At 44.6% G+C, this 13,786-nt stretch overlaps 1 protein-coding gene across 1 annotated transcript; it reads left to right on the top strand.

Moving 5' to 3' along the window:
• Positions 1 to 7,679: 7,679 nt before the first annotated feature.
• Krt24 (keratin 24) lies at positions 7,680 to 13,541 on the top strand. Its single transcript, XM_004655769.2, has 8 exons — positions 7,680 to 8,210; positions 8,990 to 9,072; positions 10,126 to 10,282; positions 10,550 to 10,711; positions 10,791 to 10,916; positions 12,255 to 12,472; positions 12,647 to 12,747; positions 13,438 to 13,541. Exons 1-8 carry the CDS (start codon positions 7,680 to 7,682, stop codon positions 13,539 to 13,541), a joined length of 1,482 nt encoding a protein of 493 aa, XP_004655826.2.
• The last annotated feature ends 245 nt before the right edge of the window (positions 13,542 to 13,786 follow it).

The raw sequence follows: 13,786 nt of genomic DNA, 5'->3' as shown, positions 1-13,786 counted from the left end.
GCTTCAGAGGTTAAGGCACTTGCCTGCAAAACCTAATGGCTCGGGTTCAGTTCCCTAGTCCCCATGTAAAGCCAAATGTACAAAGTGGATCATGTATCTGGAGTTTGTTTACAGTTACTAGAGGACCTGGTGTACTCATTCTTTCTCTCTCCTCTCTCTCTCTCTCTCTCTCCTTGCAAATAAATAAAGACTACTGTTGGGCTGGAGGGATGGATTAGCAGTTAAGGCGTTTACTTGCAAAGCCAAAGGACCCAGATTCAATTCCCCAGGACCCACGTTAGACAGATGCACAAGGGGGCACATGCATCTGGAGTTTGTTTGCAGTGGCTGAAGGCCCTGGTGCACCCATTCTCTCCCTCTTTCTCCTTCTTTCTCTGTCAAATAAATAAATAATAATAATAATAATAAATAAAGACTACTATCAAGCTAGGAAAATTGCCCAGTGGTTAAAGGTGCATGCTTACAAAGCCAGCCAACCCAGATTCAATTCCTCAATACCCATGTAAGGCCAGACCCACAAAGTGGCACATGCATTTGGAGTTCATTTGCAGTGGCAAGAGACCATGCCATATCTATAATCTCTCTTTCCCTCTCTCCTCTCTCTCTCTCTTGCACATGCATACATACATACATAAATACATACATACATACACTTTTTTAAAAGCAAGCTAGGCGTGGTGGTGCACGCCTTTAATCCCAGCACTCGGGAGGCAGAGGTAGGAGGATCACCATGAGTCTGAGGCCACCTTGAGACTACATAGTGAATCCAGATCAGCCTGAGCTAGAGTGAGACCCCACCTTGAAAAAAAAAAAAGTCACCACTTTCTGGGGAGCTGAAGAAATGACTGAGTGGTTCAGAGTACTTCCTGTGCAAGCACAAGGGCCTGAGGAACCTGAGGGACCACTCAATTCAGCTTCCAGGGCCCACACAGACAGCTGGTTTGTGGGTAGCATGTCCACTCTTGTAACCTCAATCTTGTAAGGGAGAGAGAACAAAAAAGTCACTGGAGCTTGAGAGGAGAAAATGGTAAATTCCAGGATCAGTAAGAGAGCCTGGCTCCAATAAGAATGGGTGAAAGAGCTGGGCCCAGTGGCACAGGCCTTTAATCCCAGCACTCGGGAGGCAGAGGTAGGAGAATCACTGTGAGTTCAAGGCCACCCTGAGACTACATAGTGAGTTCCAGATCAACCTGGACTAGAGTGAGACCCTGCCTGGAAGAAAAAAGAAAAGTTTGTGTGCAGCAGCAAGTGATCCGGGTGCACCCATTCTGTCTCTCCTCCCAGATAAATAAACTAAAAAAAACAACAACAAAAAACACTTAGAAAAGAAAGAAAAACATTGTAAGATTCAGATTTACTTAGAGACTCTGTCTCAAGGAAATTAGGTGACAGAGCAATAGAGGAGGACACCCAACATCCTCATCCTTCACACGAGTGTGCACAGGGCATGCACATCTGCACACACGTGCATATACCATAGAAATATGCACAAATGCTACACACAAAATCAATGAATAAATAGATGAAACAAATGCATGTCCTATGAGAAGATTAGTTTATGCAATTCTTTGTGGGTCAAAATAAGATGTTAATCGCAATCCATTCAAAATTCCATACAACTGGGCTTAAGAGATGGCTGAGTGGTTCAGGTGCTTGCCTGCGAAGCCTAAGGACCCAAGTTCAGTTCCCCAGGACCCACATAAGCCAAATGTGCATGAGTCTGGAGTTCATTTGCAGTGGCTAGAGGCCCTGGTGCAGCCATTCTCTTTCTCTCTCTCTCTCTCTAATAAATAAAGATAAATAAATCAAATAGCATACAGCTGAGGCAGAACATTCAATAAGGAACCCACATAATCAGGGTTTGAAGCAACCCCCAGCTACCAGGCACCAAAGCTGGCACTACCAAACACCCATTCTCCATTGAAAAACTCGCCCGATTCTCAAAGCTTCCATGCTACAGGTGGAGGAAGTGCTAATTTGCTATCTTTGGCAAGTTGTGACTTCAATTAGAGTGAGTGTTACACTCAAGGCCGATCAAGACAGTGGAAAGCAACTTGTTGAGTAAAGAATGCTAACTCTTCTGGCCAGAACAGTACCATTTTTATCTACGTGATTAAAATCCTCTACTCCACCGGGGCTCATGGTCTTGACAGTCTGAAAATCAGAGAATCAAGGTGAGCTACTTTACTGGGTCCCTCACTTAAAAGACAGCCATGCAGACAGACTCAAGTGGAAATGTATGAAGATGTGATTACGGACGCACTAACAAGGAAGGAAACCCTGCAGATTTACATAGCCTTTTTTTTTTTTTTTTTTTTTTTTTTTTTGGTTTTTCAAGGTAGGGTCTCACTCTAGCCCAGGCTGACCTGGAATTCACTATGTAGTCTCAGGGTGGCTTCGAACTCATGGCACTCCTCCTACCTCTGCCTCCCAAGTGCTGGGATTAAAGGCATGCGCCACCACGCCCGGCGAGACATTTATTTCTACACTGACTCATTAGGCAAAGAATTTGAGGCAGTAATGACTATTTTAATTATTAAGTGCCCTTCCATGGGCCAATTATGAAAAGACTCAGGAAAGTATCTTATAATAACTTAATTTTTTTTTGATGTATGTGTGTGTGGTGTGTGCATGCCAGGATCTCTTGACACTGAAAAGGTATTCCAGATGCTTGTGACATTTTTTTTCCATCTGGTTTTATGTGAGGGATTGGAGAATTGAACCAGGACTAGCAGGCTTTGAAAGCAAGTGCCTTTAACTGCTAGGTAATCTCTCTAGGCCCCAAGCACTCTGTGTGTATGTGCACATATATGTTCATATATGTATGGGCACACGTATGAGCACTTGCATGTGGAGGCCAGAGATGCACATCAGGTGTCTTCCTCAATCACTCTCCACCTTTTTTTGTTTGTTTGTTTTTGAGGTAGGGTCTCACCCTAGCGCAGGCTGACCTGGATCTCACTCTGTTGTTCCTGGCTAGCCTCAAAATCACAGCACTCCTCCTCCCTCTGCCCGCCAAGGGAATGCTAGCGTTAACGATGTCTGCCATGCCCAGCCTCCACCTTATTTTATTTTGAGACAGGGTCTCTTGCTGAACCTAGAGCTCACCATTTTGGCTAGCTAGCTTGCCCCAGGTATTCCCTGTCTTTGGCTCCCCAGGACCAGGAATTACAGGCCATCTTCCCTGAAGACGAAGTATCTCAACTCAGGTCCTAATTTCTTGTGTGGTATATCCTTTACCCGCTGAGCCATGTCCCCGGTCCTAAGAACTTATTTATTTATTTATTTATTTTGAAGTTGGGTCTTGCTATAGCTCAGGCTGGCCTGGAATTCACTATGTGGTCTCAGAGTGGCCTCGAACTCACAGTGATCCTCCTACCTCTGCTTCCCGAATGCTGGGATTAAAGGCATGTGCCACCACGCCCGGCTCTAAGAACTTAATTTTGATGTCAAATTTAAAAGACAAAGAAGAAAGGGCTGGGTAAGTAGCTTCATGATAGACCTGTTGCCAAACACGTTCAAGCACCTGGGTTTGTTCCCCTGGCACTGCAAATAAGTAACGAACAAACAATAGGAGCCAGCATGATAAATAATTAGACATAACATATACGTGTATTTATATATATTAAACTAAAAAGGTAGGACACCTCTGCCATCACATACTTCCTGCTAAGACTCAAACGTTCAGCTATTTCAAAGCACAAGGTAAATAAAGTTGTGACAATGAGAAAAGCTTCAACTCTGATGACAGCTACAGAAAAACTCCCCAAACTTCAGGGAAAGCACAGATACAAAAGACGCCATCAAATCCTGTCTTTTCTCATTCTTTGCCCCTAGGCTCCCATGTGTCTAAATTCTATCAGATTCCTTTCCCTCGGCCCACTGATCCTGTCTTTAAACCTTCTCCCAGCCCCGAGCCTGCCTTTATCAGAATGGAAAAAGATTCTATCTCATAATCTCTAAGGGGAGAACACTTTGATCATTGTGTGTCTTGATTCCAACATGCTTGCGCCTCGGAACAATTAGTGTTTAGACTTGCTGGTCTCAGTTTGGGGGCGGGATGAAGCAAGATGACCGGGGTATGTTTGGGGCATTTTTAACTCTTCTCAAAGAGTGCTCTGAGTACTGCTCCCAGCTTAAGGACTGAAAAGCTGACCAGACGCTTTCTGCCCTTTGGGGTGCTGCGACCTAAATTCGAAGTAGAATGCCATCACCCTTCTGTGCAAGCCATCACAGGTAAAGCGCACAGGCTAATAACCTAGATAGCTTCAGAGTAATAAAAAACAAACCTCACCTAAATTAATGATATACGCTAATAAAAGAAGTTTGAGGAAATATTAAGAGAAGGAAGAACGTTGGCTAACCAATGATTGACCGTAAAGATGGCACTGCAGCCCTGCGAGGTGGTGCACTCCTTTAACCCTAGCACTCAGGAGGCCGAGGTAGCAGTATCACTGTGAGTTCGAGGCCAGCCTGGGACTACAAAGTGAGTCTGAGTTAAAGTGAGACCCATCCTAGGATCAGGCAGAAAAACAAATAACTGAAAAAGATTAAAGCACACACAAAAATTAAGAGACTGACAAGATAAGAAAGAAAGTTTTAAATACACAAAAGTCAATTAAGGGCTGGTGAAATGGCTTAGGGGTTAAGACGTTTGCCTGTGAAGTCTAAGGACCCCAGTTCAATTCCCCAGGACCCATGTGAACCAGATGCACAAGGGCGTGCATGCATCTGAAGTTCGTTTGTAGTGGCCAAACGCCCTGGCACACCCATTCTCTCTTTCTATCTGCCTCTCTCTCTCAAATAAATAAATAAATAAAATATTTTAAGTCAACTAAGCCAAGAAATCCTTATAAGCATTTGCACTTACACAAATTTTTTGAATATTTTTATTTGGGAGAAAGAACAAGAGACCATGGTGTGCCAGGCCCTCCTGCCACTGCAAATGAATTCCAGACTCATGTTCTACTTTGTGCATCCGGCTTTACTTGGGTACTGGGGAATCAAACCTGGGCCATCAGACTTTACAAACAAATGCCTTTTTTAATTTTTTTATTTATTCATTTATGAGAGAGAGTGAGGGAGAGAAAGAGAGATAACGGGTGCCCCAAGGCCTGCAGCCACTGCAAACAAACTCTAGACACATGTGCCACCTTGGGCATCTGGCTTATGTGGGTCCTAGGGAATCAAACCTGGGTCCTTTGGCTTTGCAATCAAGTGCCTTAACCGCTAAGCCATCCCTCCAACCCGCAAACAAATGCCTTTAGCCACTGAGAGATCTCTTCAGCCCCCCAAAACTTTTTTAAATTGTGGTAAGATACATATACATAATCATAATCACTTTAAGCATACAGTTTCAACAGTGTTAAATACACTCACATTGTTGTGAAACTGAGCTCCAGAACTTTCCATGTCGCAAGGCTGAAACACTCTGCCCATTAAACAACTCCCTATCGTGTTTCCCCTTGCCCCTGGCAACCAACACTCTACCTCCTATGTCTATGGATTTGACTATACCAGGGCCTCCTTACAAGAGGGTTCATAACATGCCGATCTTTTAAACCAGAGACACTACTAGCAAAAAGATACGAGCACCCAGCAGAAAGTGAACCCTGAGGGTTCCAGGTTTCCAGATATCTATAGTGACCCTGATCATAGCATAAGTTGTCAAAACTACGTGACAATTCTTTTTTAAATTTTCAAATTAATTTATTAGAGGGAGAAACGGTGCACCAGGGCCTCCAGCCACTGCAAACGGACTCCAGATACATGTCCTATCATGTGCATCTGGTTGATGTGGGTTCTAGGGAATCGAACCTAGGTCCTTAAGCTTTGCAAGCAAGTGCCTTAACTGCTAAGCCATCTCTCCAGCCTTGAAATTTTTTTTATATAAAAACAGAAAAGCCACCAGGTATGGTGGTGCACACCTTTAATCCCAACATTCAGGAGGCAGAGGCAGGAAGGTTGCAGTGAGTTCAAGGCTACCCTAAGACTATATAGTGAATTCTAGGTCATCCTGAGCTACTGCAGAGGCCCTACCTCAAAAGAAAAAGAAAAACATAATAGATCTTCTTGCTCAACTAGCTCCAAAACAAAATCAACAGCACTCAGCATCTCCTCCTTTTGGTTTCTAGTTTTCAATTTTTTTTTAATTTTTTTTACTTTTATTTTTATTTATTTATTTGAGAGTGACAGACACAGGGAGAAAGACAGATAGAGGGGGAGAGAGAGAATGGGCACACCAGGGCTTCCAGCCTCTGCAAACGAACTCCAGACGCGTGTGCCCCCTTGTGCATCTGGCTAACGTGGGACCTGGGGAACCGAGCCTCGAACCAGGGTCCTTAGGCTTCACAGGCAAGCGCTTAACCGCTAAGCCATCTCTCCAGCCCAGAGTTTTCAATTTTTAATATTATTTACTTGCATGTGTGTGCACACACACGTGTGTGTGCATGGGCACACTGGGGTCTTCCTTGCCACTGCAAATGACTGCTAGACACATGCACCACTTTTTGCATCTGGCTTTATTATTTTTTTTTTTTTTCATTTGAGAGAAACAGAGAGAGAGAGAATTGGTGCGCCAGGGCCTCAACCACTGATATCAAACTCCAGATGCACCACCTAGTGGGCATGTGTGACCTTGCGCTTGCCTCACCTTTGTACATGTGGCTTAGGTGGGATCTGGAGAGTCGAACATGGATCCTTAGGCTTTGTAGGCAAGCACCTTAACCACTAAGCCATCTCTCCAGCCCTGCATCTGGTTTTAGATAAGTGGCTGTGTAATTAAACCTGGGCTGGCAGGCTTTGCAGGAAATCACTTTAACTGCTGTGCCACCTCCCCAGCCCCAACGCTGATTCCAAAGAAGGAAGCAGGTGCTGCTACAAGACCAGAGAGTAATCAGAAAGAGAGGCATGGTTGAGGCACTTTACCTCTGGTTTGCTGCTAGAACCACCTGCCTGAAAAAAATGCATCTGAGCTCCCTTGGTCAGCATCTGCTTGACTGAGCATTCCTGAGATGCACTGGCTTTGAAGACTAGTCTCTTTCTAAGATTTTCTTACTAACAGTAAAAACACACCCATTGATCCTAAAATACAAAGGCAGTGAAACCCTGACAGCGCTGAGTTCTACAAGCTCAGGAAGAGGCTGGGTGAAAATGACCAAAGTGAAAGCGGCCTAATTAAGTCTGAAACTGACGCTGACGCAAAAGCCAGCTCCAACTCCGATAACAACAGAAACACAAAAACTCACATGTTAAGAACTTTTCATTCTCATCATGCTAAGGACGTTTAATTACATTTGGTCATCTGGGGATGTTCCCTGCAACTGGGAAATCATTAGGCAAAATTAATAGAATTCTATTTCTGCAAAAGAATTACTAGTCATTAAAACTTCTCTATGATTAAAACTATAATCCTGATTTTTTTTTTTTGCTTTGCTCCACCTTATTCTTTTGTGTTTTTCCCTGACCCTGCCTCAGACAAAGAGCCAGTAGAGTGAGTTTGTGTAAAAGATATTATCCAATTACAGATTAGCAGAACTGTAACAGGGATTAAGAAGTGACAAAGAAAAAGGAACACCCTAAAAATGCGTGTATATAAGGGCCAAAAAGGCAGCCTGGAGCAGGCCCATCACTCCACCTCTCCCATTCACTGAGACAAGCGAAGCGTGGACAGAAGCATCATGTCTTGCTCCTCTCGCGTCTCCTCCTCCGGGACTGGGGGCATCAGGGTGTCGGCCGGTGGGCGCTTGGGCAGTGTGGGCAAATGTGGTGTCGGGGGTGGCTCTGCCTGGGGCTCCCAAAGAGGAGCCAGCAGCTGTGGCCTGAGCGGAGGGTCTACTTGCGGCTTTGGAGAGGGTTTGGTGAGCTTCTCTGGCGGGGGTGGTTTTGGAGCAGTCTCGGGCCCTGGATTTGGTGGAGGCTCTGGATTGGGCAGCGGTACCGGTGGCTATGGGGGTGGCACAGGAGGCGGCCTTGGTGGTGGTGTCGGTAATGGGGGGCTTTTCTCTGGAAATGGAAAGCAAACCATGCAGAACCTCAATGACCGCTTGGCCAGCTACCTGGACAAGGTGCGCACCCTGGAGGATGCCAACACCGATCTGGAGGGTAAAATCCAGGGCTGGTATGAAAAGCACGGGCCTGGCTCTACAGATGGTGGGTCTGAGAGAGACTACAGCAAATACTACAAGACAATCGAAGACCTCAAAAACCAGGTGGGCCACCGCTTATGACTGAGTAACCGTGACGTGTCTTCCACTTGTACTCAGATCAGACACAGTGACAAAGTTTCTAAATCGAGGAATTATTTGAAAGCAAGCGCTTGTTATATATGGAAAGTAGGTGCTGAGGTGTCGCATTTATGATGGTCCCCTGCGCGATCTACACGTGCATTGATTTTTCTGTTTGCATCTCCAGTGTGGGTATTCCTGCATAAGGAATTCATAATCATTCAATGCCGGGTAGAAAACCAGCAGGTGGGTACATGAAAGTGACACTGAGTAGTGATGAGGGGAATCTAATTACTCCAGGACTTGTTCCAACAGGATGACATGCTTTGGTGTCTTTCTGGACTTAAGTAGCCTTTTAAGACTATTTTCCTTTCTAGAAATTCTGGTGCAAGTATGGGATAGCAATGTAAAATAACTGAAAATGCTTAGCCACTGTTGCATGAGACATGTATTTGAAAGGTATTTTAAGTGAAATTCCATTGTTTCACTATCATGAAATAATTGATCTTCCAAACAGCAGAAATAGGCAGAGGGTGGTATTTTGTAAAATCATGTTCTGTGTCAATTTCAGTAAGTATGCCAACTATCACCTTTTTGCAAAGAGAAGTGGTCTTAAACACGCAGGCGTCGTTACTACGAGAGTTTGCAAATCAAGTCACAGGAGATGTCTACCCTCACAGACAGACAGGAGACATCTGCCCTCACAGACAGAAGTGCAAATACAAAGCAAAACTCACCTATGACTCCCTCATCATCTTTTCTAGATCGTTAGTGACACTATCAAAAATGCTGGAACCATGTTGCAGATTGACAATGCCAGGCTGGCTGCCGATGACTTCAGACTGAAGTAAGAAACATGAAAGATGAGAAAAGAAGTGTTACAGGAAAGAAAAATTCAATCCATATGCTGGGAAAAAAAAAATAATAATCCCTTCAGAGATTACAACCTAAATTCACAAACATCCCAAGAGTAAACTTAGAAATGAAGAATGGGACGGAGAAAGGGAGGGGAATCAAGGATGGTAGCATATTCTTAGCCATGACAAGAACTAACATTTGAAATCTGTTTTTCTTATGGGATAAAAATTATCAGAGAAAAGTCAGCAGGCTTTATTTATCAAAATGTTCTGAGGTGAGCTGGGGACGTAGCACAGTGTTCAAAGAATTGCCTACAAGTTCAAGCCCTGGATTTGCTCCCCAGCACCAAGAAGAAAGAAAGAGAGAGAGAGAGAGAGAGAGAGAGAGAGAGAGAGAGAGAGAGAGGAAGAAAGAAAGAAAGAAAGAAAGAAAGAAAGAAAGAAAGAAAGAAAGAAAGAAAGAGAAAGAAAAGAGAAGAGAAGAGAAGAAAGGAACATGTAAGGGAAGGAAAGAAGGAGGGAGAAAGGGGGAGGGAAAGCAGGACTATGCCCCAAGCTGAGAACTTTTCCAGATATAAGAGGAAAGGGAGGCATGCTTTCATTTTTTTATTTTTTATGGATTTATTTGTTTATTTGACAGAGAAAGAGGGAGAGAGAGATTGGGTGCACCAGGGCCTCCAGCCACTGCAAACAAACTCCAGGCGCATATGCCCCCTTGTGCATCTGGCTAACGTGGGTCCTGGGGAATTGAACCAGGGTCCTTTGGCTTTGCAGGCAAATGCCTTAACCATTAAGCCATTCCTGCAGCCCCTAAAAAATACATTTTTATTTATCTATTTATGAGGGAGAGAGAGAGAATGGGCAGGCCAGGGCCTCCTGCCATTGTAAACAAACTCCAGAGGCATGCACCTCTTTGGGCATCTGGCTTTGTGTGGGTACTGGGGAATCAAACCTTAACTGCTGAGCCACCTCTCCAGGCCGGGAGACACGCTTTCATGTGCATCAGGCCAGCTCAACTCCTGCCTTCCTGCTGCCCCTTCCAGGTATGAGGATGAGCTGTGCCTCCGGCAGTGTGTGGAGTCCGATGTCACTGGCCTGAGGAAAGTTCTGGACGACCTGACCATGACTCGCTCTGACTTGGAGATGCAGATAGAGAGTCTCACAGAGCAGCTGACCTACATGAAGAAGAACCACGAGGAGGTGGGGACACTCTCCACATGCATGAACAGCTCCCCCCCATACACACACACACACACACACACACATGCATCCATTCTGTCAAAAGAAACTCAATTTTACTAAATGACACTCCCACCTCCAATGTCCATAAAAGTATAATGATGAGTGTTGTACCACTTTGCTTAATTTACAGCCCTCACTGGGTGCCCTAATCTCGCCTGTTTGTAGGGGGTTATGGCTTTTCCATTGCATCACCATGCTCGGTGGCTCCTTTTTCCTTTACACCAGGAAATGAAGAGCGTGCAAGGGACCACCGGAGGAGATGTGACCGTAGAAATGAATGCTGCCCCAGGTACCGACCTGATCAAACTATTGAACGACATGCGGGCCCAGTATGAGGAGCTGGCTGAGCAGAACCGGCGGGAGGTTGAGGAGCAGTTCAACCAGCAGGTGAGACTTTCCACCCTGCAGCCACACCTGGGCCACCGCTGCTGCTTCACAGCTCCCATCGGGTTTGATTTCCATTTAGAGCGCGTCGCTGAAAGCCCAGATCTCTGCTGACGTGGGGGCAGCCAGTTCAGCCAAGAATGAAGTGACAGAAGCGAGGCGCACCCTGCAAGCTCTGGAGATCGAGCTTCAGGCTCAGCTGGCCACGGTACGTGCAATTAGCATTTCAAAGTCTCCAATGGGAAGTTGAGCGAATGCAGTTTTCTTCTTTGCCAAGACACTCACCAGGCACGTAATGGAAGCAGAGCTCAGGAGACTTTATCTGGGCGTAGTGGTCTAAGCCTGTAATTCCTGCACTTGAGAGGTGGAGGAGGATTAGGAGTTCAAGGTCATCCTTGGGCTACATAAAGAGTTCAGGGCCAGGGGATGGGGGATGGCTCAGTCGGTAAAGCATTTAGCAAGCAAGGATGATATGGTGACTTAAGTTCGGGTGGGCTCTGGGTTCAAGTAAGAGCCCCTGTCTTAATTAATAAAGTGGAGAAAGTGATCATTGGAGTTTGGGTGACACATGGTTAGTTTCTCTGGGTAAACAGAACTTGCAGCCCCATGGTCATTTCCTGCCTGGCTCTCTCTGATGAGCCTGCTTTATGGCATGCTAGTGAGTATCCAGGTCTAGAGTGAGCACCTATACACATCGGATGGTTAAGTTGTTTCAGTCGACTTGGAAATATCTGCACGTAGGCATTTAGTTTGTGCTTTTTGTTTGTTTGTTTGGGATCCTTTCATTTGTTCTCAGAGAACAAATGAGTGAGTGTAATTTCTCTAGTTTTTTATAAAATGGTCTTTTGTGTCAATAAGAAATAAGTAAATAAATATGGTGGTGACAGATCGAGGAAGATACTTGCCCTCAACCTTTGGCCTACAAACACACATGGAGACACACGGGTACATATGTATACTCAAATACATGCAAACACACCCACATACACATGCACATGACACACAGAAAGCACACACACTCACACACACATGTGCGTGTACACATGTGCAAAGAGTTCAAATCCAGCCTGAATTACATGAGATGGTCTCAGAAAAACCAAAATTGAGAACACTGTATATTGCACTCTATTTCCATTAATGGCTTGATATAAAAAGTAATGCCCACAAAAATTAAAGATAAAATCATGTAGATTGTTATTCACTGAAGTATACTTCTGTTATCGTATAAAATTATATTCTTGGGCTGGAGAGATGGCTTAGTGGTTAAGGTGCTTTCCTGCAAAACCTGAGTACCCATGTTGCAATTCCCCAGTACCCATGTAAGCCAGATGCACAAGGTGATGCATGTGTCTAGAGTCTGTTTGCAGTGGCTAAAGGCCCTGATGCACCTATTCTCTCTCTCTCTCTCTCTCTCTCTCTCTCTCTTTCTCTCTCTCTCTCTCTCCCCCTCCCTCCCTCTCCCTCTCTCTCTCAAATAAATGAAAATAAAGTTGTATTCTCTCAAATCATCCATTAACTTATCTTCATCATGAATGGTTTTATTTAGAAAAGCTCTCTGGAAGGGACCCTGGCCGACACAGAGGCTGGCTACGTGGCTCGGCTGTTGGACATTCAGCTGCGGATCGGCAGTCTGGAGGAGCAGATCTGCCAGATCCGGGACAGTAACAAATGCCAGAACGCGGAGTATGAGCACCTGCTGGACGTCAAGACGCGGCTGGAGGCGGAGATCGAGACCTACCGCCGCCTGCTCAGCGGAGAGGGAGGGTGCGTGACGGCTGCTGAAGTGCACACTTGGGTGGGCTTATTTCAGAAAACCAAAGATGGCGGTGGGAGTTGGCCGTGTGTTTTAAAATGACAGTTACAGACACTGCTGGACCAAAAGACACACAAAGCCTGGGATGGGGTGATGGGGTCCTCCTGCCTTCGCATATTCCAAAGGAAAATCAAATTCTTTTCTCCTGGTGCTGTTGATTACAGAAACTCCAGAGATTTGGTATCAGGTGACCCAAGGTCCAGAAGCGGTTCTGGTGAAGGAAGAGGTAACATTTTCTAAATTTATTTATTTATCCATTTACGGATTTGAGAGCAAAGAGATAGAGGAAATGGGCAATGCCAAGGCCTTTTGCAAACAAACTTCAGATGCATGTGCAATTTTGTGCATCTGATTTTACATGTGTACTACAGAATCAAACCCTGGTCAGTAAGCTTTGCAAGCAAGCATCTTTAATAGCTGAGCCATCTCCCCAGCCCAAATTTTCCTAATTGTGATGATAATTTTATAATATAAAACTACAGCCAGGCGTGGTGATGCACGCCTTTAATCCCAGCACTCGGGAAGCAGAGGTAGAAGGATCACCATGAGTTCGAAGCCACCCTGAGACTACAGAGTGAATTCTAGGTCAGCCTGAGCTATAGTGGGACCCTACCTCAACAAACCAATATATGTATGTATAAATATATATATGTAGTAAAATAACACTATGATTACATAATCACTATGTAGTATTTTATAACAAATTGCATGCTTTGCTTGTTGCATTTAAGTACTTATTGTTGTCCAAAAATCTTACAGAGGGTTGGAGAGATGGTTCAGTTGTTAAGGCAATTACCTGCAAAAAAAATAAATGAAAAAAGCCTTACCAGAGAGAACATAGTGAATTTTATTGAATTTCACTTGATCTGTGTCTCTGGTACTTTGTAGACTGACACTGTGACCTTATGACTTTCAGATGCCAATAAGACTAGAGTGACCAAGACCATCATAGAGGAGGTGGTCGATGGCAAAGTTGTATCATCTCAAATCAGCAATATTTCAGAAGTGAAAATAAACTAAGCAATTTCCAGCTCAACGAGGGTGTCTTTTGAAGTAGACAACACAGAACACAGCTGAAGAAATCCGACCAATCTGACCGTATTTCTGGATACCTCCAGAAAAAAAAAAAAAAAAAGAGCTTCAGTCTAGGCATCAACCAACTATTGACCAGCTTGAGTTTTCTACCTCCCCATATTTTCTTGTTAGAATGCTCTTGAAAAAAAAAGCTGAAATGACAACTGCATTCTAATTGCTTCTATGTTTCA

The sequence above is a fragment of the Jaculus jaculus genome, chromosome 9 (genome assembly GCF_020740685.1).
Source record: "Jaculus jaculus isolate mJacJac1 chromosome 9, mJacJac1.mat.Y.cur, whole genome shotgun sequence".
In the NCBI taxonomy this organism is placed as follows: domain Eukaryota; kingdom Metazoa; phylum Chordata; class Mammalia; order Rodentia; family Dipodidae; genus Jaculus; species Jaculus jaculus.
The sequence above is the reverse complement of the archived record's forward strand: the minus strand, read 5'-3'. Positions and strand labels throughout refer to the sequence as shown.

What these genes read in the sequence shown, in the direction of transcription:
- Krt24 (XM_004655769.2), top strand. Translation starts at nt 7,680, where the DNA reads ATGTCTTGCTCCTCTCGCGTCTCCTCCTCCGGGACTGGGGGCATCAGG. An exon ending in GCCGATGACTTCAGACTGAA is followed by an intron (nt 9,073 to 10,125) that starts GTAAGAAACATG and finishes TGCCCCTTCCAG; the next exon opens with GTATGAGGATGAGCTGTGCC. An exon ending in AGGAGCAGTTCAACCAGCAG is followed by an intron (nt 10,712 to 10,790) that starts GTGAGACTTTCC and finishes ATTTCCATTTAG; the next exon opens with AGCGCGTCGCTGAAAGCCCA.